A 23,672-nucleotide genomic window follows, 5' to 3' on the forward strand; every position below is an offset into this window, starting at 1 on the left:
ATCCTCTGGACTAGGGGTCGGCAACCCAAAATGTTGAAAGAGCCATATTGGACCACAAATACAAAAAAGTAATCGGTCTGGAGCCACAAAAAATCTAAAGTCTTGTATAAGTGTTATAATGACGACAACACATGATGTAAGTGTCTATATTAGCCTACTATCAAAATGACTTACATGATGTAAGTGTCTATTAGCTACACAGCTAGCCTAAATTGCATGTTAGCATCGATTAGCTTGCAGTCATGCCGTGACCAAATATGCCTGATTAGCACTCCAACCAGGCCTGGCCCTAACCAATCTGGCGCCCTAGGCAAGATTTTAGGTGGTGCCCCCCCACATCGGCAGTGAAGTGTATATACTCACAAGAAACCGAATAGCTTTGTCTTTGACCTTTTTTTTTAAAGAAAGCAAATTAACATATTATATGAGAATGTTATGTTATGATTATCTTTAACCGAATCACAGCAGTGCTCAAATTAAAAAACAGCATTCCCTCTCATGTGATATTGCTTTATTAACATTAATGATGTGCACTTTAACTAGGCTTACAACTATACCTAATATATTAAGGGGTGGAAAAGTGACTATTACCTGCAGGGCAAACATTAGCTAACCAGAAGGCAATAACAATGTAAACAAAAAACACCTGCTTAAAAGATCTAATACAAATGTCCCTGAGGAATGTAAGGTGGGAGTACTGTAATTACCTAACGTTACATTATTATTTTCCATAACAATTTAGCCCCCTCCACAATATTAACCCGGCGTTAAAACAGAACTAGCTATTTATTGATTAGCAATTGCCGAATCATGTAACATTAGCTTAATGCTAAAAAGCCAGGTTACTATCACATTCTGTAACAGACAAATAATTTCATGTAGGCTAACGTTACCTACCTGCTACCTCTGTCTTTTTCTCGTTTCTCCTCTTCTTTTCTCTTCCCTGGGCACCTGACAGTTTTGGCCGCTTTGACATCTTGTGTTGATTTTTTGATGTGGTGACGTCCAAAAAAAAGTAATGATTCGGGAAGGGAGGGGGCGCACCGTGCGGGGGGAGGGGGGGCGTAAAGTTGTAACAAATAATATTTCTATTAAATAGGCTTTACTTTGCATTTTAATTAACGTGGGATAATTTTTTGTATTTAGAAATAATAGTACCAACTTTTTTCTTTTCTTTTTTTTTTTCCTCCAACATTTGTGGCACTGGCGTGGCGCCCCCTGATGGACGGCGCCCTTAGCATTTGCCTATACGGCCTATGCCACGGGCCGGCCCTGACTCCAACAAGTCAATAACATCAACAAAGCTCACCTTTATGCATTCACGCACAGCATAAAACGTTTGGTGGACAAAATGAGACAAAGGAGTGTCATAAAACACGTCTGTCTGTGGCAGCTTCGGAGAAAGTTGTACATTTAAACGAACTTTTGAGTAACAGTCCACACAACGGTGAGTTCAAGGGCCGCTAAAAAATTAGTAGGACAAAACGGCGCTCGCCAAATACTCATCAGTGAAGCGTGAACACAAACATATTAAACAGTGGGCTTTCTAACTATGAGGAAGGTTTGTGTCGTGTTTTTCCTCCTACAGAAACCATAATACAACAAAAATCATATTTTTCACCCCATTTTTGTTCCATTTCCATACATAAAAAAAAAAAAAACTACATGGAGTCACCAGGGCGGCGCTAAAGAGCCGCATGTGGCTCTAGAGCTGCGGGTTGCTGACCCCCGCTCTAGACAACACTTCAGGTGATAATTCTGAGGAAAAAATTGGTGCAGTTTCAAAAACACCATAAAGAACACAGTGAACTTAGACTTAGTCTCAGTGTGTTTACAAACCCCAAAACCAGTGAAGTTGACACGTTGTGTAATTCGTAAATAAAAACAGAATACAATGATTTGCAAATCCTTTTCAACCTATATTCAACTGAATAGACTGCAAAGACAAGATATTTAATGTTCGGACTGAGAAACGTATTTTTTTGTTGCAAATAATCATTAACTTAGGATTTAATGGCAGCAACACATTGCAAAAAAGTTGGCACAGGGGCATTTTTACCACTGTGTTACATGGCCTTTCCTTTTAACAACACTCAGTAAACGTTTGGGAACTGAGGAGACAAAATTTTGAAGCTTTTCAGGTGGAATTATTTCCCATTCTTGCTTGATGTACAGCTTAAGTTGTTCAACAGTCCGTTGTGGTATTTTAGGCTTCATAATGACCACACATTTTCAATGGGAGACAGGTCTGGACTACAGGCAGGCCAGTCTAATATCCGCACTCTTTCACTACGAAGCCACGCTGTTATAACTTACTCAGAATGTGGCTTGGCATTGTCTTGCTGAAATAAGCAGGGGCGTTCATGATAAATTTGCTTGGATGGCAACATATGTTGCTCCAAAACCTGTATGTACCTTTCAGCATTAATGGTGCCTTCACAGATGGGTAAGTTACCCATGCCTTGGGCACTAATACACCCCCATACCATCACAGATGCTGGCTTTTCAACTTTGCGCCCATAACAATCCGGATGGTTCTTTTTCTCTTTGTTCCGGAGGACACGACGTCCACAGTTTCCAAAAACAATTTGAAATGTGGACTCGTCAGACCACAAAACACTTTTCCACTTTGCATCAGTCCATCTTAGATGAGCTCTGGCCCAGCGAAGCTGGCTGCGTTTCTGGGTGTTGTTGATAAACGGTTTTCGCCTTGCATAGGAGAGTTTTAACTTGCACTTACAGATGTAGCGACCAACTGTAGTTACTGACAGTGGGTTTCTGAAGTGTTCCTGAGCCCACGTGGTGATATCCTTTACACACTGTTGCTTTTTGATGCAGTACCGCCTGAGGGATCGAAGGTCACAGGCATTCAATGTTGGCCTTGCAGTGATTTAAAAAACACTTTAAGACCAATGTCTTGAAAAAATATATCACTCTAGAATCAACACAGTAGTTAATACTATGATCAATGTTAATTCAAATACTAAATGTGGGTTATAAATAATAATGGAAGCACAATTGTTTGTACATAGTATATAAATTGGTACAAAGGTTTAACATGTCTACAAGGATATTTCACATGCCTTTACTGTGTATATAATTGAACTGTGTTTATGTTATGTATAATGTGTATTTATAATATGTTGTACAATGGACATTCAATAATTTTCGGAAGTTTATTTTGTACTTGACATTGTTTATAGGGTTAGGCGCAATAAGTGTTCAACTTCAGCCTAAACCCTTTCGGTCTGCAACATTTTCATTTTCAATTTAAGAATGTACAACTGTTTGTTTATTTTGTTGACGATTGACCGAAGAATAATAAACTTGAAAAATTTCTCCAGATTCTCTGAACCTTTTGATGATATTACTTACCGTAGATGGTGGAATCCCTAAATTCCTTGCAATAGCTCGTTCAGAAATGTTCTTAAACTGTTCGACAATTTGCTCGCGCATTTGTTCACAAAGTGATGACCCTCGCCCCATCCTTGTTTGTGAACGACTGAGCATTTGGAAGCTGCTTTTATACCCAATCATGGCACCCACCTGTTCCCAATTAGCCTGTTCACCTGTGGGACGTTCCAAATAAGTGTTAGATGAGCATTCCTTAACTTTCTCAGTCTTTTTTGCCACTTGTGGCAGTTTTTTTTTTTTAACATGTTGCAGGCATCAAATTCCAAATGAGCTAATATTTGCAAAAATTAACAAAGTTTCTCAGTTCGAACATTAATTATCTTGTCTTTGCAGTCTATTCAATTGAATATTGGTTGAAAAGGATTTGCAAATCATTGTATTCTGTTTTATTTAAAATCTACACAAGGTGCCAACTTCACCGGTTTTGGGTTTTGTACAAAGCAAGTAAAATAAAGACAAAATAAAGCAAAAATAAAAACTCTTCCATTTATCAACTACCTCGTGTCATTTCCACATATAAGTCTGTGCTAACTCAACAAACCATAAAAACTGAGGTAGAAACTATTCAAGAGTGTTGAGTTACTCCATGTCTTCTTGGCATCACTGTGTATTGATAGAAAAATAAAAGCTGTGCAATGTATGAACAATTTCAACAAACCAAAATAAAAAAACAAACTAAAAGACTGACAGTATTGCAGTAAATCACACTCTTCACTTTCTCTAAATTTGCACAGAAGACAATCATTTTTACAGAACTATATTTTAAGTGGGGTTACCAATTGTTTATTTTACTCCTGTTTGTTTTACGTTGGGTCGAGGGGGAGGAGTCACCGCCTGTTAGAATAATCATGTATATATATTATCACACAACTTTATGCTTAAGGGCCGTTGCTATAGTTATTATCTGTATCCAAAATCCAAAAGATTGCCAGCCCTCTCTATCAGTGTTGTGTCCAGACTCGGCCTGCTGACAGCCAAGGCCGAACATTGGGTACCGGGACGCAGACAAAGCAGAGACGGGGCTATAGCACCAGCGTCAATACATTTGCATTTTTGTATAATCATATATTGTGTCTAGCTCATACTTGCCAACCCTCCCGTTTTTAGCGGGAGAATCCCGGTATTCAGCGCCTCTCCCGACAACCTCCCGGCAGAGATTTTCTCCCGACAAACTCCCCGGTATTCAGCCGGAGCTGGAGGCCACGCCCCCTCCAGCTCAATGCGGACCTGAGACTGAGTGGGGACAGCCTGTTCTCACGTCACGTCCGCTTTCCCACAACATAAACAGCTTGCCTGCCCAATGACGTCATAACATCTAGGGCTTTTAGAGAGTAGAGTGCACAACTGCGCACACAACAAGGAGACGTTCGAAGGGGAAGGTGTATGTTGCCTGTAAATATGTAGAACAGACTTCTCCATTGAACACGGTGGCCGAAATGATATACTCATCATGAACGGAGAAGTTAAACAGGACAATGCTGCCATCTAATGGATAGCCACTGGAACACTGAAATTCAAGTATTTCTTTTATGTAAATAAAATTTAAAAAAAAAAAAAAAATATATATATATATATATATATATATATATATATATATATATATATATATATATATATATATATATATATATATATATATATGAAATACTCTAGTTGGTGAATTCTAGCTGTAAATAACCACGCCCCCCGCCCCCCAACACCCCCCCCCCCCCCCACTCCCTACCCCCTACCTCCCGATATTGGAGGTCTCAAGGTTGGCAAGTATGGTCTAGCTCAGGGGTCGGCAACCCGCGGCTCTTTAGCGCCGCCCTAGCGGCTCTCTGGAGCTTTTTGAAAAATGTATGAAAAATGGAAAAAGATGAGGGGAAAAAAATATATTTTTTGTGTTAATATGGTTTCTGTAGGAAGACAAACATGACACAAACCTCCCTAATTGTTATAAAGCACACTATTTATATTAAACGTGCTTCACTGGTTCGAGTATTTGGCGAGCGCCGTTTTGTCCTACTAATTTTGGCGGTCCTTGAACTCACCGTAGTGTGTTTATATGTATAACTTTCTAGGACGTGTTTTATGCCACTTCTTTTTCCGTCTCATTTTGTCCAGCAAACTTTTAATGTGCGTGAATGCACAAAGGTGAGTTTTGTTGATGTTATTGACTTGTGTGGAGTGCTAATCAGACATATTTGGTCACTGCATGACTGCAAGCTAATCGATGCTAACAAGCTATTTAGGCTAGCTGTATGTACATATTGCATCATTATGCCTCATTTGTAGCTATATTTGAGCTCATTTAGTTTCCTTTAAGTCATCTTAATTCAATTTATATCTCATGACACACTATCTGTATGTAATATGGCTTTGAATTTTTTGCGGCTCCAGACAGATTTGTTTTTGTATTTTTGGTCCAATATGGCTCTTTCAACATTTTGGGTTGCCGACCCCTGGTCTAGCTGAAGTTGTCGAGATTACCCCCTTCCCTCAGCGACAGCTTCAGTGATGTAACAGGGACCTTCCAAAAAAATAGAGGAAGCATGCGGGCTGGACTTTTAGAACGTAGTTTGGATCTGTAACTAGAATACAGCCCAAAACACGTGTCTCCTCATTGAGCCAAATTTAACTCTGTCTCTGCATGATTCCTTGCTTCTCTGTTTAATAGATGTCATCAGAGTTTCAACCTGACACAGCCCCTCTTTACCTATCTTGCTTGGTATGCTTGCTCGCTCCGGTATAAACTATTTGCTTGCCTAACAGAATTGCTACTGCGACATCCAGTGGACACATTTAGAACAGCAGTTTCTTTCATTTAAAAAGGCAGCTCAATTTTACACTTAGCAAACTTACGAGATAATACCTTTTTGAATGTTTTTTGGGCATGCAACTGAATCGAGCATGCAAGTGAGAAATGCATTCAGATCCGAAATCTGATTTTTCCCATCACGAAGCTGAACCAACCTGCTTCAGGGCCGCACGCCAGCAGTGTGAAAGGCTTCTTCCTCCCCCAACATTCAGCAAAGACCTGCTGTAAGTCCACGCCGTACGCACCAAACCGAGGGAAGCACTCCTCATGCTAACCTCGGCAATCTAAAAGAGGCGACTTGACCCCCCGGATTGCTTCATTTTGCTGCCGACATGTGGCTCGACTGTTGGAGGCATTCACACACACACACATGGTACAGCTGGAACCAGATCCCAGCACACTCCGCACATAACTTCAGTTTGTACGTGTTATTTATTCTGCTATGATTGGCCGTAAGTGACTTGTAATAAGTGTCCTAAAATGAGATTGAACAGTAGACTATTTGAAATGACGATACATGTTTCCATAGGGAAGCTGCAGGATCCTATTTCTATCCTATCTAGGGCAGAGCTTTTTTAAGTGTAGCATAGTGAATATAATACAGTTAAGGCCTCGCTCATCCCTGAAAAAACAATTTTTTGGGGGGGCGGCATTTTTTGCGTTTAATAGTCTCTTAATAGAATTTAACAAATAAAATTGTTTTTTTTTTTAGCAGGTTTGAGGAGGTTTCTTTATTTTTCTGAAGCTGCTAGGCCTCACTCAAAGCCCTCTCCAGCCTGCCTTACACCTAAAAACCCTTGATCTAGGGCGGGGGTAGGCAACCTGTGGCTCTTTAGTGCTGCCTTAATGGCTCTCTGGAGCATTTTAAAAAATGTATGAAAATGGGAAAAGGTAAGGAAAATATATGTTTTTTGTTGGAGGACAAACATGACACAAACCTTCCTAATTTTTAGAAATCCCACTGTTTGTATCAAACATGCTTCACTGATGAGAGTATTTGGCAATCGCCGTTTTTGTCCTAATTTTGGCGGTCCTTGAACTGGACTGTGATCAGTTTGTTTACATATACGACTTTCTCCGACGCTGCCGCAAAAAAGACGTGTTTTAATGCCACTCCTTCTCTTGCCTATGTTTGTCCACCAAACTTTTTATACTGTGCGTGAATGCACAAAGGTGAGTTTTGTTGATGTTATTGCTCAGTGGCCTTGTGGTTAGAGTGTCCACCCTGAGATCTGTAGGTCGTGAGTTATGCCACTCCTCCTTTGTCTATTTTTGTCCACCAAACTTTTTATACTGTGCGTGAATGCACAAAGGTGAGTTTTGTTGATGTTATTGCTCAGTGGCCTTGTGGTTAGAGCGTTAATTCAGAGGAAAAAGTTGTTGTTTATAAATTATTTGCAAAACCCAAAACCAGTGAAGTTGGCACGTCGTATAAATCGTAAATAAAAACAAAATACAATGATTTGCAAATCCTTTTCAACTTATATTCAATTAAATAGACTGCAAAGACAAGATACTTAACGTTCGAACTGGTAAGCTTTGTTATTTTTTGCAAATATTAGCTCATTTGGAATTTGATGCCTTTTTCAAAAAAGCTGGCACAAGTGGCAAAAAAGACTGAGAAAGTTGAGCAATGCTCATCAAACACTTATTTGGAACATCCCACAGGTGAACAGGCTAATTGGGAACAGGTGGGTATAAAAGCAGCTTCCATGAAACGCTCAGTCATTCACAAACAAGGATGGGGCGAGGGTCACCACTTTGTGAACAAATACGTGAGCAAATTGTCGAACAGTTTCAGAACAACATTTCTCAACGAGCTATTGCAAGAAATTTAGGGATTTCACCATCTACGGTCGGTAATATCATCAAATGGTTCAGAGAATCTGGAGAAATCACTGCACGTAAGCGATGATATTACGGACCTTCGATACCTCAGGCGATACTGCATCAAAAAGCGCCATCGGTGTGTGAAGGATATCACCACATGGGCTCAGGAACACTTCAGAAAACCACTGTCAGTAACTACAGTTGGTCGCTACATCTGTAAGTGCAAGTTAAAACTCTGCTATGCAAAGCGAAAGCCATTTATCAACAACACCCAGAAACGCCTCCCAGGCTCATCTAAGATGGACTGATGCAGAGTGGAAAAGCGTTTTGTTTACGAATTACACAATGTGCCAACTTCACTGGTTTTGGGTTATGTTTTTATGCTGCCCGGTAGCAAATGCGTCACGGGCCACGACCTCTGATCTCGGGAATACATATACGGTACACTGGATCTTGAATTATGCAATGAGTGCAAATAAAATTAGATTTTATAGTTTATAGATGCGTACAAAAATGTTACTTGAACCAAAATACAGACTCGTACTTTTTTAAATGCCTTACAAATTTGAATAAGAATGTGTTTTACTTTACAATGCAGAATCTGCATCAAAGCAATGACAAAGCAAAGAATGATGGAATAACATTTACCATACTATAATAAATATATCATGTTTTATTATGTGTAGTGACTGAATTATATGTCTTATCGACCAAATAATCAATCTTGAGACTATTTTTTTTTAACAGCAATGGCTTACACTTGTCAGTGGATGTCTCCCTCTAGTGGTGGTTTTACAAACAATGTCACCGGAAAGACACGTCTGACGTGCGTTTTTTTAAAATACACACAAAATTGAATTAGTTTTAAAATGATATATAGCACCTCAACTGACGAGCTTAATTGGTTCTGTGACGTCGCTCTTACCTCAAAACACTTGTATCTGAAATCGTCTCCAATTGAAATCAATGTGATTCAGCACACATGCCTTTTAAAGTAAGGAAAACAAACTCAGATATGACATACTGTATGAAAAACAAGACAATATAATGTACTATTACCAACTACAGTAGTTTTTATGATGCATCTCCTTCCAGCTGTCAAACTCACCATCGGCAGCTGTCGCATATTTTCATGGATAAATGTCCATTGTTTAGAAATTAACATTGTTGGCTGGCGTTAGACTCATTCTGCGTCAGAAAAAAATGTAACTTAGAAATCGGGTTTCACAATGTAAAGCGCTTTGAGTCACTAGAGAGAAGCGCTATATAAATGTAATTCACTTCACTTCTAAAATTACATACCAAACCGCAAGTTGAGCAAAAATTCAAAGGCAAAAATTTCAAGGTTAATTTTGAGACAGCTTAGCTTTAACCTGCTTTCAAAATGTGGTATTTTCAGTCCATTTGCAGCACACTGGGTTTCGATTTAGACTTCAGCTCATTTTAATTGGATCAAAAATGGCCAAATAAAAAGCATGTTCAAGTGTGGCCCACGTTTTTCATTTTAAAACAGTCCTATACGTCTTCTAAAATAACATACCAGCAAACCACAAGTTGAGGAAAAAAATTTTAAAAAACAAGGCAAAAAGTTCAAGGTTAATTTTGAGACATCTTGGCTTTTTAGACTTCAGCTAATTTTAGTTGGATTAAAAATGGCCAAATAAAAAGCTGAAATACAAAATGCATGTTCAAGTGTGGCCCAAGTTTTTTAAAATTTTAATACAGTACTATGTCTTCTAAAATTACATACCAGCAAGCCGCAAGTTGAGGAAACATTTTTAAAAAAGGCAAAAAGTTCAAGGTTAATTTTGAGACATCTTAGCTTTAACCCGCTTTCAAAATTTTGATTTTTCAGTCCATTTGCAGCACACTGGGTTTAGATTAGACTTCAGCTAATTTTAATTGGATCAAAAATGGCCAAATAAAAAGCATGTTCAAGTGTGGCCCACGTTTTTAATTATAAAACAGTCCTATGTCTTCTAAAATAACATACCAGCAAACCACAAGTTGAGCAAAAATTTTAAAAAAAACAAGGCAAAAAGTTCAAGGTTAATTTTTAGACTTCAGCTAATTTTAATTGGATCAAAAATGGCCAAATAAAAAGCTGAAATACAAAACGCATGTTCAAGTGTGGCCCAAGTTTTAATTGTAAAACAGTCCTATATCTTCTAAAATTACATACCAGCAAACCGAAAGTTGAGCTAAAATTTAAAAAAAAAGGCAAAAAGTTCAAGGTTAATTTTGAGACATCTTAACTTTAACCTTTCAAAATTTGGATTTCTCAGTCCATTTGCAGCACACTGGGTTTAGATTTTTAGACTTCAGCTAAATTTTAATTGGATCAAAATGGCCAAATAAAAAACATGTTCAAGTGTGGCCCACGTTTTTAATTTTAAAACAGCCCTATGTCTTCTAAAATAATGTACCAGCAAACCACAAGTTGAGCAAAAATACAAAAAAAATAAGAGGCAAAAAGTTCAAGGTTAATATTGAGACATAGTAGCTTTTTAGACTTCAGCTAAATTTTAATTGGATCAAAAATGGCCAAATAAAAAGCTGAAATACAAAATGTTTAAGTGTGGCCCAAGTTTTAATTTTAAAAACAGTCCTATATCTTCTAAAATGACATACCAGCAAACCGCAAGTTGAGCAAAAACTCAAAAAAAAAAAACAAGGCAAAAAGTTTAAGGTTAATTTTGAGACATCTTAGCTTTAACCTGCTTTCAAAATGTGTGATTTTCTCAGCATGTGTCCCTGTGTGCAACACGTTGAAAAATACACCCCAACTAAAATGATTTAAGGAAACATTTCAATATAGAAGAAAATACAAAGTTTATTATATATATAAAGACATGAAAATCAGACATAAGACAAAACAAATCCCCGGCAGGTGGGCGGCCATGATTGCTCCTCACTGGCAGCAGCTGGTGTCACAAGTCCTGCCTTTGCACACACAGCCTGATGCACACTTGCTGCATCCAGATGGGCAGCAAGCACAGCAGCCTGCATCCAGAAGAGACAACATAGTTTGTACTTCAACACATGTTAAATACAATTTGAAGTCAACAGCTTTAAAAGTCATTAAAAAGCGGCAAGGCCAACATTTTGAATATATTAAAAGGACATAAGTGGACTTACTCTTCTTGCAGGTGGTGCAGGAGCAGTTAGTGCACTTGCAGGATGCTCCGCATTTGCAGGTTCCAGCTACACACACACATAGAAATAATAATATAAGGTCAAATAGCACAACACAATGCACCTCAATAGATGGCTGCTCGGGTGATAAAACTCACTCTTGGAGCAGTCGCAGGGGTCCATGTCGTGGTTTGATCGTCTTCTTGAGGAGAAAAGTAGATGCACGTCTTTTTTTTCCCGCCGAGGAGGTTGTTGTCAATATGGGAGGCGAGGCTGCACCTTTATAGGCCACAGATCAGTAGTGTCGTGTGCAAAGACCATTCAAGCGATGATGACAATCGACTTTGTGCACACGACCTGTGAAAAAATTCCCAGAAAAGTGGACAATGTGGTCTGAACATTACGTCATTCCTATCCCTTCATAATTGGTGGGTAGTGAAAAATGTATATCTTTATATGGATGTCCGATCTAATAATGCTCTAATCGGTTTTGAAGTTGTTTTTTTTGTTCAACTTCAAGACATAATTTTTCATTGTTTTATATTTTTTTATTTTATAAACCTTTATTTATGAATTGCAACATTTACAAACAATCGAGAAATAATAATAATCAAAATAAGTGTAACCTATTTTTATGGGCTTGCCTCTTAGTGATGTTAAGTTCCTTTTATAAGCTGTTTTCCAGTATATGCCCTGAGCTCTTATTTTGAAGGCGCTAAGAGCGGAAGTGGTAACACGTTGTAGTGGAGCGGAGGTTTTGAAAGAAAGGAAATAAAGTGGTCCTCGTGTAAAACTGGAGCCTCCGTGTTTGTTATTTTGTAGCTTCATACTGTATAAAACCACAACATAACAAACACGGAGGCTCCAGTTTTAGCGCCTTCAAAATAAGAGCTCAAGGCATATACTGTATAACAGCTTATAAGAGGAACTTAACATCACAAAACTGGAGCCTCCGTGTTTGTTATTTTGTAGCTTTATACTGTATAAAACTACAAAATAACAAACACGGAGGCTCCACTTTTACACGAGGACCACTTCATTTCCTTTCTTTCAAAACCTCCGCTCCACTACAACGTGTCGCCACTTCCGCTCTTAGCGCCTTCAAAATAAGAGCTCAGGGCATATACTGTATAACAGCTTATAACAGGAACTTAACATCACAAAGAGGCAAGCCCATAAAAATAGGTTACATACGTACAAAACAGTACAAATCAGCGCCAGGGGGACATTTTTCTTTTTTCCCTCGGAAACTGACAGCACTGTTGTCGCCATAAAAAAGCGTGCACACGGCACGCGCTCTCGAGCACACATTCCGGTGCGCGCGGCACTTAGCTCCGCCCATTTGCACTCCGCAGCTTCAATGGTAAACAACCTATTGTACCGTGCTGCCTTTAAGGACCGTGCGCAGTGGGAACATAGCCCACTCACACGTCCGGTATAGTGTGTCCCATCCAATCTAATAACTTTTTTCCCCGATGAAAGTGGAAATCAGTACTTATTTTGTGAAGTTTAAACTCTTATCGTGTTTTTTATTACGTTTTATTCCAAAGTGGCAGCCATTAAAAGCATTTTGTCCTTCATAACGATCGATGACTTGAAGGCAACAGTCGTCCCCTTTTGCACTCGCCACAAAGTATTTCCTCACTGCTAAGTCACTTTATGACAAGCAGTCATCCTGTCATGTGACAACTAGAGCAATTTCACACACTCATCGTGTCTTTATTACCACTACAGCACTAAATTCTTGCTTAGTCTATACAACAAAGATTATTCAACTAACGTATTTTGAGGGCCACGTATATTTCCTTATATATATGTATATTTACGTATACATATACACACACACACTTTTCCCCCATATATATATACACACACACACTTTTCCCCCATATATATATATATATATATATATATATATATATATATATATATATATATATATATATATATATATATATATATATATATATATATATATATATATATATATATATATATATATATATATATATATACACATATATATATATATATATATATATGGGGGAAAAGTGTGTGTGTGTATATGTATATGTAAATATGTTTGGTGCACTAATTGTAAGTGTATCTTGTGTTTTTTATGTTGAATTAATAAAAAAATAAATATTTATATTTTTTATTTCTTGTGCGGCCCGGTACCAATTGATCCACGGACCGGTAACGGGCCGCGGCCCGGTGGTTGGGGACCACTGCTCTACACTACTGTGGCATGCTGTGTAATGGAGTTCTTATGTTACCTAGCTCAGTGTTTTTTAACCTTTCTTGAACCGAGGCACATTTTTTGCGTTGAAAAAATGCGGAGGCACACAACCAGCAGAAATCGTTAAAAAACAAAACTCAAGTTGACGGCAAAGAGCCGTTGTCGCAATTGTTGGATATGACTTTAAACCATAACCAAGCATGCATCACTATAGCTCTTGTCTCAAAGTAGGTGTACTGTCACCACCTGTCACATCGCGCCCTGACTTATTTTGAGTTTTTTGCTGTTTTCCTGTGTGTAGTGTTTTAGTTCTTGTCTTGCGCTCATATTTTGGTGGCTTTTTCTCTTTTTTTGGTATTTTCCTGTATCAGTTTCATGTCTTCCTTTGAGCGATATTTCACGCATCTACTTTGTTTTAGCAATCAAGAATATTTCAGTTGTTTTTATCCTTCTTTGTGGGGACATTGTTGATTGTCATGTCATGTTCGGATGTACAGTGGCTTTGCTCCACAGTAAGTCTTTGCTGTCGTCCAGCATTCTGTTTTTGTTTACTTTGTAGCCAGGTCACTTTTAGTTTTGTTCTGCATAGCCTTCCCTAAGCTTCAATGCCTTTTTTTAGGGGCACTCACCTTTTGTTTATTTTTTGGTTTAAGCATTAGACACTTTTTTACCTGCGCACTGCCTCCCGCTGTTTCCGACATCTACAAAGCAATTAGCTAGCGGCTGCCACCTACTGATATGGAAGAGTATTACACGGTTACTCTGCTGAGCTCTAGACAGCACCGACACTCAACAACAACACACCATTTGCAGACTATATTTACTGGTTTGCAAAAAATATTTTTAACCCAAATAGGTGAAATTAGATCATCTCCCACAGCACACCAGACTGTATCTCACGGCACACTAGTGTGCCGCGGCACAGTGGTTGAAAAACACTGGCCTTAGGCCATCTAGAAGGCCTTACTGACAACAACGTGTGATCTGATTGGCTATTGCAACTGTCTATCAACTGTATGTGCCCGTTCACTTACAGTGCACGGACGCCAGCATTGCTGAATCTGAAGGCCTCGGGCAGATTTGGTACAGCATGGCAACATAAGCTAGCTGAATTCTGATTGGATAAAAACTCTACAAACTAAAAACAACAGCACTGGAAGGAGCATAATATGACATGAAGAGAATATGAATACTTTTAGATATTTAGGGAAAGTAAATAAAAAATTACTTTTATCTTTAATTATTATCATGATTTCTGGTTATGTTAGGCAAGCAGAGAAGGCCTTGCTGACCCTGACGGCACACCACTGTATATACACTACATTGCCAAAAGTATTTGGCCACCTGCCTTTACTCACTTATGAACTTGAAGTGCCATCCCATGGAATTGTCCAAAATGTTTTGGTATTCAAAGTTCCTTTGGAATATTTAGGAGCGAGGAAATTTCACGACTGGATATGTTGCACAGGTAGCATCCTATGACAGTTCCACGCTGGAAATCACTGAGAGCGGCCCATTCTTTCACAAATGTTTGTAGAAACAGTCTCCATGCCTAAGTGCTTGATTTTATACCAAATGATGCCAAATGATTACGGCACCGTATTCTCATCATTTGGATGGGTGGCCAAATACTTTTGGCAATATAGTGTATGTATATACAGTGTTTCCCATAAACTGCCAAGATACTTGTGGCGGTGGGGGCGTGGCTATGGGCGTGGTCACCGTGACATAATCGAGTAATTTGCATAATTCACTACAATGATATAATTTTCTCTAAAAAGGCTCAAAAAATGTATACTTACTAATTAATAATAACAGTTTTGTTTTAAACGTCCATCCATCCATCCATCCATTTTACAATATAAATACAACACTTTATGTACATATTTATATACAGATTTGAACAATAAGTTATTCACTGAAATATATTTATTAATTATGGTTATTACAGAAAATATATCTTATGAAATATAAAAGCTAAAATGTCTCTTAAAGCTCTGCCCCTTTAATTAGTGCATACTAAATCATTTAACTTTAGCCTACTACTACAACCATATTATTTACCAGCAACATAAAGTGAAACAGAGTCAGAGGTGTCCTGCCACAGTCAGTAACAAATAAACAGAAAACAGTAGTGGTCAAATACAAATAAGGCAACACTTCTCTTTTGTAAAGTAAATCTGAACAGCCTATATGGGCATTTACATCAACTATATGATTTGCCTGAGAAGCTGGACAGGACAAAAAAATAAACAATTTTTAAAAAAAATAAATAAATAAAAAAAAATAAAAAAAATCTATTTGTGGCGGACGTAATTCTTTCGTGGCGGGCCGCCACAAATAAATGAATGTGTGGGAAACACTGATATATGTGTGTATATACAGTATATGTGTGTGTGTGTATATGTGTGTGAGATATGGGTGTATAAATGTGTGTGTATATATACGTGTGTGTATAAATGTGTGTGCGTGTATATATGTGTATAAATGTCTATGTGTCAGTGTAAATGCATAATATGTGTATAAATGTATGTGCGTGTATATATGTTTGTATAAATGTGTGTGCGTGTATATATGTGTGTGTATATGCATATATGTGTGAGTATATATATATATATATATATATATATATATATATATATATATATATATATATATATATATATATATATATATATGTGTGTGTATATATATGTGTGTATAAAAAATGTGTGTGTAAGTGTATATATGTGTGTGTAACTGTATATGTGTTTGTATATTTGTATAATTGTAAATATATGTATATATGTATAAATATGTATATATGTATATTAGGGGGAAAAACTATTTTTTTTAATCGATTAATAATCGTTACAAATAAGAATCGCGATTAATCAATAAAGCACTATCTAATATAATCTAATCTGAAAATCTTTTTTTTTTTTTTTTACACCAAACACAACAAAAACACAATTTCAAAACTCACAAACACCGCAGTGGCCTCTGCGGTCCACGCCATTGTCTGCTTTAGTTGGGGCAGCATGGTCAGAGACAGGAACCGACCCAGCAAAGCAACCAAGAGAGCCCACTCCGTCCGAGGCTGCCCACTAGCTCTCTGCCAATGTCCAGTCCGCTCAGATGATCAAAGTGTCCAATACATGCTCGTTAAGTGAAGCTTGTCCATCCCGACGCTCAACGCTCATCCGCATCTTCTCCGGTCTACGGCCACATGTTGAGAGGAACCTTCAGGAGCTCCAACAGGCTGGAGAGAGGCTTCGTTCCCGCACGCTCACCCGCACTTCGCAGGATGCTGCCGACGTAAAAGTGTAAGGAATATGCACCAAATATACACAGACATGATATTACTGGCTCATGGTTGGGTATTTGTCTTAGAAATCAGACAACAGATGTATAAATGTCATGTGTAAATAAAGCATCTATGGCGCCCTCTAGTGGACATCTGTTATTTGTTGACTCACTGTCTGATTTATTAGACTTAGACTTAGACTTCCTTTTTATTGTCATTCAAATTTGAACTTTACAGTACAGATAAGAACGAAATTTCGTTACATAAGCTCAAGGTAGTGCAGGATAAAAAAGCAATAAGGTGCATATATATATATATATATATATATATACATATATATACATATGTATGTGTGTGTATGCATAATATGCGTGTATAAATGTGTGGGTGTATATGCATATACACTACCGTTCACAAGTTTGGGGTCACCCAAACAATTTTGTGGAATAGCCTTCATTTCTAAGAACAAGAATAGACTGTCGAGTTTCAGATGAAAGTTCTCTTTTTCTGGCCATTTTGAGCGTTTAATTGACCCCACAAATGTGATGCTCCAGAAACTCAATCTGCTCAAAGGAAGGTCCGTTTTGTAGCTTCTGTAACGAGCTAAACTGTTTTCAGATGTGTGAACATGATTGCACAAGGGTTTTCTAATCATCAATTAGCCTTCTGAGCCAATGAGCAAACACATTGTACCATTAGAACACTGGAGTGATAGTTGCTGGAAATGGGCCTCTATACACCTATGTAGATATTGCACCAAAAAGCAGACATTTGCAGCTATAATAGTCATTTACCACATTAGCAATGTATAGAGTGTATTTCTTTAAAGTTAAGACTAGTTTAAAGTTATCTTCATTGAAAAGTACAGTGCTTTTCCTTCAAAAATAAGGACATTTCAATGTGACCCCAAACTTTTGAACGGTAGTGTATGTATATACATATATATATATATATATATATATATATATATATATATATATATATATATATATATATATATATATATATATATATATATATATATATATATATATATATATACATATATATACGTATATATATATATATATATATACACATATATATATATATATATATATATATATATATATATATATATATATATATATATATATATATATATATATATATACATATATATATATGTGTATATATATATTTGTTATTTGTTATTTGTTATTATTATTATTATTTTTTAGTTACTTTATTGAGTTTACAACCCCCTGGCGCTTTTTTGTACTGTTGTACTGTTTTTGTACTTATTTTGATTATTATTATTTCTCAATTGTTTGTAAATGTCGCAATTTATAAATAAAGATTTATAAAATTAAAAACAAAAACAAAAAAAGTGGAGATGCAAAAAATAAAAAATAAAATAAAACTTTAGTTATACTCGTTGTGTTGTTTTAGGTTTAAGGAAATATACGTGGCCCTCAAAATACGTTAGTTGAATATCTTTGTTGTATAGACTAAGCAAGAATTTAGTGCTGTAGTGGTAATAAAGACACGATGAGTGTGTGAAATTGCTCTAGTTGTCACATGACAGGACGACTGCTTGTCATAAAGTGACTTAGCAGTGAGGAAATACTTTGTGGCGAGTGCAAAAGGGGACGACTGTTGCCTTCAAGTCATCGATCGTCATGAAGGACAAAATACTTTTATGGCTGCCACTTTGGAATAAAACGTAATAAAAAAACACGATAAGAGTTTAAACTTCACAAAATAAGTACTGATTTCCACTTTCATCGGGGAAAACAGTTATTAGATTGGATGGGACACACTATACCGGACGTGTGAGTGGGCTATGTTCCCACTGCGCACGGTCCTTAAAGGCAGCACGGTACAATAGGTTGTTTACCATTGAAGCTGCGGAGTGCAAATGGGCGGAGCTAAGTGCCGCGCGCACGGGAAGGTGTGCTCGAGAGCGCGTGCCGTGTGCAACGCTTTTTTTTAATGACAACAGTGCTGTCAGTTTCCGAGGCAAAAAATAAAAATGTCCTCCTGTCGCTGATTTGTACTGTTTTTGTACTTATTTTGATTATTATTATTTCTCGATTGTTTGTAAATGTTGCTTTTTATAAATCAAGGTTTATAAAATAAATAAAAAATTTATCATGTCTTGATTAGAGCATTATTAGATCGGACATCAATGCAATAAAGATATATATTCATATATTTTTCGGATATCAATGCAATAAAGATATATATTCATATATTTTTCACTACCCACTAATTATGAAGGGAACGGAATGACGTAATGTTCAGACCACATTGTCCACTTCTGGCTATTTTTTTCACAGGTCGTGTGCACAAAGTCGATTGTCATCATCGCTTGAATGCACTTTGCACACGACACTATTAATCTGTGGCCTATAAAGGTGCAGCCTCGCGTCCCAAATTTGACAACAACCTCCTCGGCGGGAAAAAAAGACGTGCATCTACTTTTCTCCTCAAGAAGACGATCAAACCACGACATGGACCCTTGCGACTGCTCCAAGAGTGAGTTTTATTACCCGAGCGGCCATCTATTGAGGTGCATTGTGTTGTACTATTTGACCTTATATTATTATTTCTATGTGTGTGTGTAGCTGGAACCTGCAAATGCGGAGCATCCTGCAAGTGCACTAACTGCTCCTGCACCACCTGCAAGAAGAGTAAGTCCACTTATGTCCTTCACGTCCCATTTTAAGCTAATATAGATAGAAATGTAGCGTTTGATTGGCTGCACCACTAAAGCTGTTGACTTCAAATTGTATTTAACATGTGTTGAAGTACAAACTGTTGTCTCTTCTGGATGCAGGCTGCTGCGCTTGCTGCCCATCTGGATGCAGCAAGTGTGCATCAGGCTGTGTGTGCAAAGGCAAGACTTGTGACACCAGCTGCTGCCAGTGAGGAGCAATCATGGCCGTCCGCCTGCCAGGGATTTATTTGTCTTATGTCTGATTTTCATGTCTTATCTATATATGTATTTTCTTCTATATTGAAATAAATGTTTCCTTTAAAATCAGTTCAGTTTGTGTATTTTTCAACGTGTTACACCCAGGACCACATACTGAGAAATCCCAATTTAAAGCTAAGATGTATTCAATATTAACCAACTTTTTTTGCCTTGTCTTTTCAACTTTTGCTCAACTTGAAGTTTGCTGGTGTTATGTACAACACCCAAAACATGTGACGTTGACACGTTGTGTGAATAAAGTCATGTGCAAATCCTTTTCAACCCATATTCAATTGAATACACTGCAAAGACAAATGACGTTCAAACTGGGAAACGTTTGCAAATATTAGCTCATTTGGAATTTGATGCCTGCAACGGGTTTAAAAAAAAAAAAGCTGGCACAAGTGGCAAAAAAGACTGACAAAGTTGAGGACTGCCAATACATGCTTGTCCATCCCAACGCTTATCCACATCTTCTCCAGTGTCTCCATGCGCACGCTAGTGTGCCAGAGAGCCGGCAGACATAGCCATTGCTCCTTAAAGGCCTACTGAAATTATTTTTTAAAAATTTAAACGGGGATAGCCGATCCATTCTATGTGTCATACTTGATCATTTCGCGATATTGCCATATTTTTGCTGAAAGGATTTAGTAGAGAACGACGATAAAGTTCGCAACTTTTGGTCGCTGATAAAAAAAAAAGAAGCCTTGCCTATACCGGAAGTAGCGTGACGTCACAGGAGAGAGATTCGGACCGAGAAAGCGACGATTACCCCATTAATTTGAGCGAGGATGAAACATTTGTGGATGAGGAACGTTAGAGTGAAGAACAAGAGAGGCAGTGCAGGGTGTATCTTTTTTCGCTCTGACCGTAACTTGGGTACAAGGTCTCATTGGATTCCACACACTCTCCTTTTTCTATTGTGGATTACGGATTTGTATTTTAAACCACCTCGGATACTATATCCTCTTGAAAATGAGAGTCAAGAACGCGAAATGGACATTCACAGTGACTTTTATCCCCCCCCCCCCTAGGGGAGACCGAAAGCAATGGATGTCGAGTGGGTCTGACATAATATTGTGAAAGTCCAACACATCAGCGAAAGTCCAGTCCATAGTGGGGCCAGCAGGAACCATCCCGAGCGGAGACGTGTCAGCAGCGTAGAGATGTCCCCATCTGATGGACAGGCTAGCGGTCCACCCCGGGTTGGGAGCAGAGTAGAAAAGAAAAGAAAAGAAACGGCAGATCAACTGGTCTAAAAAGAGAGTCTATTTAAAGGCTAGAGTATACAAATGAGTTTTAAGATGAGACTTAAATGCTTCTACTGAGGTAGCATCTCTAACTTTTACCGGGAGGGCATTCCAGAGTATTGGAGCCCGAATAGAAAACGCTCTGTAGCCCGCAGACTTTTTTTGGGCTCTGGGAATCACTAATAAGCCGGAGTTCTTTGAACGCAGATTTCTTGCCGGGACATATGGTACAATACAATCGGCAAGATAGGAAGGAGCGTGACCGTGTAGTATTTTATACGTAAGTAGTAAAACTTTAAAGTCGCATCTTAGGTGCACAGGAAGCCAGTGCAAGTGAGCCAGTATAGGCGTAATATGATCAAACTTTCTTGTTTTTGTCAAAAGTCTAGCAGCCACATTTTGTACCATCTGTAATCTTTTAATGCTAGACATAGGGAGACCCGAAAATAAAACGTTACAGTACTCGAGACGAGATGTAACGAACGCATGGGTAATGATCTCAGCATCGCTTGTGGACAAAATGGAACGAATTTTAGCGATATTACGGAGATGAAAGAAGGCCATTTTAGTAACACTCTTAATGTGTGACTCAAACGAAAGAGTTGGGTCGAAGATAATACCCAGATTCTTTACCGAGTCGCCTTGTTTAATTGTTTGGTTGTCAAATGATAAGGTGGTATTATTAAATAGATGTCGGTGTTGAGCAGGACCGATAATCAGCATTTCCGTTTTCTTAGCGTTGAGTTGCAAAAAGTTAGCGGACATCCATTGTTTAATTTCATTAAGACACGCCTCCAGCTGACTACAATCCGGCGTGTTGGTCAGCTTTAGGGGCATGTAGAGTTGAGTGTCATCAGCATAACAGTGAAAGCTAACACCGTATTTGCGTATGATGTCACCCAGCGGCAGCATGTAAATACTAAAGAGTGCAGGGCCAAGAACCGAACCCTGGGGAACTCCGCACGTTACCTTAACATAGTCCGAGGTCACATTGTTATGGGAGACACACTGCATCCTGTCAGTAAGATAAGAGGTAAACCAAGACAAGGCTAAGTCTGACATACCAATACGCGTTTTGATACGCTCTAATAAAATATTATGATCAACAGTATCGAAATATGGTTGAAGTAGTAGGCTAAAGTTAAATTATTTAGTATGCACTAATTAAAGGGGCAGAGCTTTAAGAGACATTTTAGCTTTTATATTTTATAAGATATATTTTTTGTAAGAACCACAATTAATAAATATATTTCAGTGAATAACTTATTGTTCAAATCTGTTTATAAATATGTACATAAAGTGTTGTAATTATATTGTAAAATGGATGGATGGATGGATGGATGGATGGATGGACGTTTAAAACAAAACTGTTATTATTAATTAGTAAGTATACATTTTTTTAGCCTTTTTAGAGAAAATCATATCATTGTAGTAAATTATGCAAATTACTCGATGGTGTCATTGTGACCACGCCCATAGCCCCGCCCCCACCGCCACTGGTATTTTGGCAGTGAATGGGAAACACTGATATTGATATATAATGTAGGAACCAGAATATTAATAACAGAAAGAAACAACCCTTTTGTGTGAATGAGTGTAAATGGGGTAGGGAGGTTTTTGGGGTTGGTGCACTAATTGTAAGTGTATCTGTATCTTCTGTTTTTTATGTTGATTTAATAAAAAAATAAATAATAATAAACCCGACACCGATTATACAAAAAACGATACCGATAATTTCCAATATTACATTTTAACGCATTTATCGGACATCTCTAGTTTTCACCCTTCTCCTCGGCGGAACAATGGAATGTAATTGCTTTCGTTCCCTGTGGGAAACATTACAGTGACGGACACCGGAAGTGAGCCCGACGTTGCCTGACGTGTTTACACACTTTCGTTATCACGCTATGGCGGCTTGGGTTCAGCGCTAAATAAATCCAACATATCGCTCCATTAAAACATAAAGTGAAGGTATATTCGGTAAAGATGCCGAAAGTTGTGTCCAGAAGCGTTGTATGCTCGGACACTCGAGACCGAGAAGAGTACGACGACGGAGAGAAGCCCCTCCATGTTTACTACTGCCTGTGCGGACAGATGGTGCTGGTCCTGGCCTGCCAGCTGGAGAAGCTGCCCATGAGGCCCCGGGACGGAGCCCGGGTGATCGACGGCGGCAAACACGCACACAAATTCTGCAACGTGGACCAGGACGACAACACGTACATCAAACGAGCCGAGGGCATCGAGCGGCAGTACCGCAAAAAGTGCAGCAAATGCGGCCTGCTGCTCTTCTACCAACACCTGGAGAAGAACGCCCAGGCCACCTTCGTGGTGGACGGAGCGGTGGTGAAGTTCGGACGGGGCTTCGGCAGCACCAGCGTCTACAGCCAGAAGCAGCCCGAAGCCCCGAAGAAGGTCCGCGTCATGATGACGAAGCGGACCAAAGACATGGGCAAGTTCAGCTCCGTCACCGTGTCCACCATCGACGAGGAGGAGGAGGAGATCGAGGCCAGGGAGGTGGCGGACTCCTACGCCCAGAATGCCAAAGTGATCGAGAAGCAGCTGGAGAGGAAGGGCATGAGCAAGAGGAGGCTGCAGGAGCTGGCTGAGCTGGAGGCCAAGAGGGCCAAGATGAAGGGCACCCTCATTGACAATCAGTTCAAGTAGAACAAAAGGACTCACAATTATTATTTTTTGGTTTGCAATGTTACTTCGTACTAAAAACTAAAACTCTTTTTTTAAAAGCCTTTTTGTGTGTTGAT

At 38.5% G+C, this 23,672-nt stretch overlaps 3 protein-coding genes across 3 annotated transcripts; 2 read left to right on the forward strand and 1 right to left on the reverse strand.

Annotated features, from left to right (window-relative positions):
• Positions 1-10,857: 10,857 nt before the first annotated feature.
• LOC133641891 (metallothionein A-like) lies at positions 10,858-11,470 on the reverse strand. Its single transcript, XM_062035993.1, has 3 exons — positions 11,338-11,470; positions 11,183-11,248; positions 10,858-11,047 (listed from the first exon to the last, which is right to left on the reverse strand). The coding sequence occupies exons 1-3, from the start codon at positions 11,360-11,362 to the stop codon at positions 10,956-10,958; spliced, it is 183 nt and encodes a 60-aa protein (XP_061891977.1). The 5' UTR covers positions 11,363-11,470; the 3' UTR covers positions 10,858-10,955.
• Positions 11,471-19,069: 7,599 nt separating this feature from the next.
• LOC133641902 (metallothionein A) lies at positions 19,070-19,732 on the forward strand. Its single transcript, XM_062036013.1, has 3 exons — positions 19,070-19,224; positions 19,314-19,379; positions 19,526-19,732. Exons 1-3 carry the CDS (start codon positions 19,200-19,202, stop codon positions 19,615-19,617), a joined length of 183 nt encoding a protein of 60 aa, XP_061891997.1. The 5' UTR covers positions 19,070-19,199; the 3' UTR covers positions 19,618-19,732.
• Positions 19,733-22,746: 3,014 nt separating this feature from the next.
• Positions 22,747-23,672, forward strand: LOC133641500 (STING ER exit protein). Its single transcript, XM_062035279.1, has one exon. The coding sequence runs from the start codon at positions 22,900-22,902 to the stop codon at positions 23,575-23,577; it is 678 nt and encodes a 225-aa protein (XP_061891263.1). The 5' UTR covers positions 22,747-22,899; the 3' UTR covers positions 23,578-23,672.

This window comes from Entelurus aequoreus, linkage group LG24 (genome assembly GCF_033978785.1).
Source record: "Entelurus aequoreus isolate RoL-2023_Sb linkage group LG24, RoL_Eaeq_v1.1, whole genome shotgun sequence".
NCBI classification, from domain to species: domain Eukaryota; kingdom Metazoa; phylum Chordata; class Actinopteri; order Syngnathiformes; family Syngnathidae; genus Entelurus; species Entelurus aequoreus.

Excerpts from the sequence above, each read along its gene's own strand:
- LOC133641891 (XM_062035993.1), bottom strand. The coding sequence starts at position 11,362 with ATGGACCCCTGCGACTGCTCCAAGA. Across the intron at positions 11,249-11,337 it reads CCCCTGCGACTGCTCCAAGA|CTGGAACCTGCAAATGCGGA; the intron begins GTGAGTTTTATC and ends GTGTGTGTGTAG. Across the intron at positions 11,048-11,182 it reads CTGCACCACCTGCAAGAAGA|GCTGCTGTGCTTGCTGCCCA; the intron begins GTAAGTCCACTT and ends TTCTGGATGCAG.
- LOC133641902 (XM_062036013.1), top strand. The coding sequence starts at position 19,200 with ATGGACCCTTGCGACTGCTCCAAGA. Across the intron at positions 19,225-19,313 it reads CCCTTGCGACTGCTCCAAGA|CTGGAACCTGCAAATGCGGA; the intron begins GTGAGTTTTATT and ends GTGTGTGTGTAG. Across the intron at positions 19,380-19,525 it reads CTGCACCACCTGCAAGAAGA|GCTGCTGCGCTTGCTGCCCA; the intron begins GTAAGTCCACTT and ends TTCTGGATGCAG.
- LOC133641500 (XM_062035279.1), top strand. The coding sequence starts at position 22,900 with ATGCCGAAAGTTGTGTCCAGAAGCGTTGTATGCTCGGACACTCGAGAC.